The sequence below is a fragment of the Crassostrea angulata genome, chromosome 2, assembly GCF_025612915.1.
Source record: "Crassostrea angulata isolate pt1a10 chromosome 2, ASM2561291v2, whole genome shotgun sequence".
NCBI classification, from domain to species: domain Eukaryota; kingdom Metazoa; phylum Mollusca; class Bivalvia; order Ostreida; family Ostreidae; genus Magallana; species Magallana angulata.
Genome location: NC_069112.1, coordinates 37,970,847 through 37,975,496, shown reverse-complemented (window position 1 = coordinate 37,975,496; position 4,650 = coordinate 37,970,847). Strand labels below are relative to the sequence as shown.

The 4,650-nt window shown below is 30.7% G+C and overlaps 1 protein-coding gene across 1 annotated transcript; it reads right to left on the bottom strand.

The window, feature by feature from the left end:
* Positions 1 to 319: 319 nt before the first annotated feature.
* On the bottom strand, positions 320 to 2,991 carry LOC128174295 (uncharacterized). The gene is made up of 5 exons (XM_052839877.1): positions 2,965 to 2,991; positions 2,187 to 2,297; positions 1,818 to 1,857; positions 968 to 1,107; positions 320 to 586 (listed from the first exon to the last, which is right to left on the bottom strand). Exons 1-5 carry the CDS (start codon positions 2,989 to 2,991, stop codon positions 320 to 322), a joined length of 585 nt encoding a protein of 194 aa, XP_052695837.1.
* Positions 2,992 to 4,650: the final 1,659 nt, after the last annotated feature.

Sequence of the window (4,650 nt, the reverse complement as noted above, 5' to 3'; positions counted from 1 at the left end):
TCATATTAGAAAAAAACTTCATTGTTCAACTCCTGAATATACTTTGACAGAAGGACTTCACACTTTAAACAAAGAACAATAATAATACACTTAGGTGTACTATTTATTTATATATGACCTTGACCATGTTTTACTCAAGGTCAAATTAAGAAAAAGATAATAAAATGTTGTCTGGGTCTGGGTAACATATAGCTGACATCATACTTTTTCAATTGTTAAATTTGCCCCCATATTACAATCCTTGGGGAGAAGGGGAGACATGTGTTTTTTTGTAAAAACAAAAAAAAAAAAAAAAAAAAACAAAACAAAACAATACCCACTAGTCATACCTGTACTCGATGACATCAGGAATCAAAATCTTCATTTCCTGGTAAGTTCTGGACACACAGAGTACTGACAAAATCTGTCGTTTTATCTGCCAAGAATCAGTTTTCTTGTAGGACTCAATAAGAGCATCTGTAGTATCATCACACACAGCTAATGAGACATCAACTGGATCTGAATTGCCTATTTCTCTATAGAATTCCTTCACCACCGTCTCCTTTTCATTGTCAAACATAATTTCTGCAACTCTTGCCAACATGTTCTAGAGAGATAAATTACACATTGCTGAATACGATATGTTTTAGTCTTCAATTTTGAATACAGAGTTTCAGGGAAAAATCAATTTTAATTTATTAATATATTTATTTTTACATGTATATCTGTTAAGCTTATTATTTAAACAAAGTTTATACCATTATAGTTCAAAATTAAGACTGTTCAACAGCACTAAATGTAATAGTATGATAGAAAATACAATGGATTTGAGCTATGCATATTTGGATTACTAAATTCCAGACTGGCTGGTGCATAATTATCATATTTATGATTCACCTATTTTGATAATTTTTCAATGATTTGGCAATATTCAGTTGTTAATTTATATTACTGATCATTACAATTTTTCAAAATGATATAAATGTACCTGCATTCCTTTGAAGTATATATGTTTTGTCTTTGCTGTGTAGGTTTGCCAGAGTAAATATGGAAAACTGAATGGTTCCAAATCAATATCTTTCAAAAGGGTGTTCAATCTCTCATTTCTGTTTCCTCTGTTGAAGTGGTCTAAAAATAAATGATAATTTAAGTAATATAAATAAGAAAATAATTAAGCAAAACCATACCACTGGCATTAGCTGAGTTTCAACTCCCTCAGTGACATATGAATAGTTGAAAAATACCTTGTAATTGATTAATGTTTGTTAAGTCATTGTGATGATATTAAGTGCTTATCTTTATATCATATTTAAAATGATACAACAATTTAGCAAAAGGGATCTGGTTTTAATTATTATGATGACAACTCCAAATATACCCCACCCTTCAACTTAATGATGGAGAATAATAATATAAGTTCATAATAAATAGATCCAATATGTATATCATGGATTTGAAAGTAAGATAACTTGATCTGATTATTAAGTTTACTGAGTTGTTATCTTAAATCTATCATTGCAGATACTTATAATCTGCTACAAATAAATATTTTAATGTGCTACCATGCTATGAAAAAATCTAAAACTTACTTGCGATTGGAAAAATTCACTTTCTCTATCAGTGCAATTCTTATTTGCCTGTAAAAAATGTAAGAGTCAAATTCCAAATCCATCTTTCTCTCTTCTTCTCTCTCTCTCTTCTCTCTCTCTCTCTCTCTCTCTCTCTCTCTCTCTCTCTCTCTCTCTCTCTCTCTCTCTGTAAAATGATAAAAACATAAAACATTTAATAGTACTTAAATTGTATGAAACTTACCTGAAATTGCATTAAGTCATTTTGACCTTCAGGGGTAGTTTTAATGAAAGAATTCAGATCATCTGCCTGGAAAAAAGTGCATTAAAGTGAATATTCACATCTCAACATCTCTCCCTCCAACTAAAACTTTTTTATTCCTTCCAAAAAGTTTTCACCTGACTTACATACTCAGCTTTGTAATATAGCTTGATTTGCTGTTTCCAATTATACATTTTATTCAATATTATATTTACTGGTAATATGCATTTAATACCAATTTATTTTAATATTCAATTCAATTTCATATTCTATACATTTTTTTAAGATTCATAAGTAAAAAATGCCAACGATGAATCAGTAAACACTATGTTCTTCATCTGTATTTGGTTACATATGAACATAACTATTCAAATCACCTTAAGCTTCCTAACTGTCTCCTGATTTGAAACCACAACATCCATTTCAGCAGTTGCAGATGACAAGTCATCAGGAAGTGGCTCTTCATTTATAACATGTTGTCTCTGAGTCTGAAAGAGGTCATTATATGCAACAAATATCAATAAGAAAACAAACCAAGTCACATGCTTAAATTAAGAATGCCTAAGGAAGACTAAAATATCTACATTTAACAAACAAAAAATCCATGCAAATGCCGAACAGAATATGATATAGTTTTAAGTATGTAATAAATAAATTGCGTTTTTCTTCATAAACACATCAATATATGTATCATTAAATTTCATTTCAAGGTAAAGGTAATCTTATTTAAAATGTTTTATAATATCCAAAAAAAAACATAAAATACTTCTAGGGATTATCTTACATCAAACCTTGTTATATCCCTTGTCGTCACATCTTCATCTTCTTCAATACTTGGGGCACTTAGCTTTACTAAGCAGCTGGTGCATATAGCTAAAACAATTATTTCTCAATTTAACCATGGTAATAGCCACTACATGTAATAGGCCTAGTTATATTAAATAGATTTTACTTATTATGCAGTATATTTTTACACTGTGACTGAATGTTTAATAAAAAAAAAATAATCAAAAACTTTATGATCTTTGTCATCATCATACTTTAAATTTTTTATAAATCTCATATCATATAAGAGAGTTAGTATAAATGCATATTCGTTTCCATAATAGATAATTGTGCAATTGAGTATTATATATACCGGTATGTAATACTTACGGGTTCCAATTGGTAGAACGGGTCCATATCCTCCGTGTATTTTAAGGATGTCACTGAAAGTAAATGACCTGCTACACTTTTGCTTTTTGGTGGTTGATGATGATGGATGCGATTCGTGAGAGTTTATGACTTGGCAAGTTTTTCTTTTATGCACATCGGAATTTCGTTTTAACAAGAAAGTGAAATAGGTTGAAAAAATATAAACATTATGAAAAAGTTTTGGTAATAGACCACATTCAGTGAGAATAATATTTCTATTGTTGATATCAGCCGTGTTTAAATCAATTAAATCATTAGAACAAAAAGAATTTTCCGGGAAAATAAAATGACATATCATTGTTGTAATCTTCTGCTAGCTGTTTACATGATGTTTTCTATTTTTCGATACAAAAGAGTGACTGCAAGGGCAATAACTCTTAATGAAATTTAGTTGTTTTCCCTTGAAATTCAAGATTTTTACATGCAAATATTTTTATTAATTAAGATAACACAACTCTTATTTTGGGAATGTATATAGGTTATACGAAGAACTTCATATTAGGGAAGTCAAAAGGATTTTTTCTACTTTGCGTTTAAAATATACATCCCAATGAGTTTTAAAGGAAATATAGCCGGCTAGACAAGACTTAAATTTACAGCTCTCCACAAAAACATCGAAACCTTAAAATTTTACATACACCAATAAATTGAGCTAGCACTAGGTTATATTTTTGCAAAGTTTTATGAAAATTGATAACCATTGTTTTCCTACAAATTTTGGTACTTACAGAGAATGACTCTTAATTTCTTTTTAAAAACTACACGACTAACTGTTACCATTTTTGGTGTGAAGCATCTCTATGGTAAGAGAATGCATGGCTCTACAACCCCGAGGCGCCACTGGTGGGGCCAAATATGTAAAAAAAAAAAAAAAAATTCAATCTCTACTCCGACATACGTGAGGAAAAAAACTGGTTGCATGGTTATAATGTCCATAAAGCCCTCTATCAAAATTGTTTAAAAAAAATGATCCCTGGGTCAGGGGTTCTGCGTCTAGGGTGGGGCTAATATGGCCTATAGTAAAAATATATTAAATCTTGGAAAATATTCTTCTCTACTTCTATTTGTTAAAAACTATGTCCCTGATTATGATGTCCATGAAGTCCTGTACCAATATTGTGAAAGTCATGACCCCTGGGTCAGGGATTCAGGAAGGACATGGGGGGATATAGTGTTAACGCATATAATGTTTAAACATATTATTCTCTATTCTCACACAAATGTATGAAAAACTGACTTCATGAGTATGTTTACAAGGAAGCCCTCTACTAAAATTTTAAATTTCAAATCCCCTGGAGTATGGGTTTTGACTCTAGAGCAGGGCCACAATGGATGTTTAGGTGTTAATGGATATAATGTTTAAAAACTATCTTCTCTACTCCTATACATCTGAAATGAAAACTGAATTCATGATTTTGTAGACCAGATCTTTAAGTTGTTCGCCAAAATTATAGGTTTCATAGTTATTTATGAAAGATTCCAGCCAGGGAAGTGGTCGTCATTACAAATTTATATTTTTATTCACTTCAGAATGAAACCTAATTAAATGCATATATGACGCTCCACGACAAGTTTTTGTATGGGTTATATGCTATTCAGGTGGCCGTAAAGGCCTATTGGCCTCTTGTTAAATGTTCAGGTTCGCTA

Bases quoted from the DNA above. Each gene is read 5' to 3' on its own strand.
- LOC128174295 (XM_052839877.1), bottom strand. From the start codon at position 2,991: ATGGACCCGTTCTACCAATTGGAACCC. The intron at 2,298-2,964 runs GTAAGTATTACA...GACCTCTTTCAG, and splicing joins CGTTCTACCAATTGGAACCC to ACTCAGAGACAACATGTTAT. The intron at 1,858-2,186 runs GTGATTTGAATA...ACTTTTTTCCAG, and splicing joins AGACAGTTAGGAAGCTTAAG to GCAGATGATCTGAATTCTTT.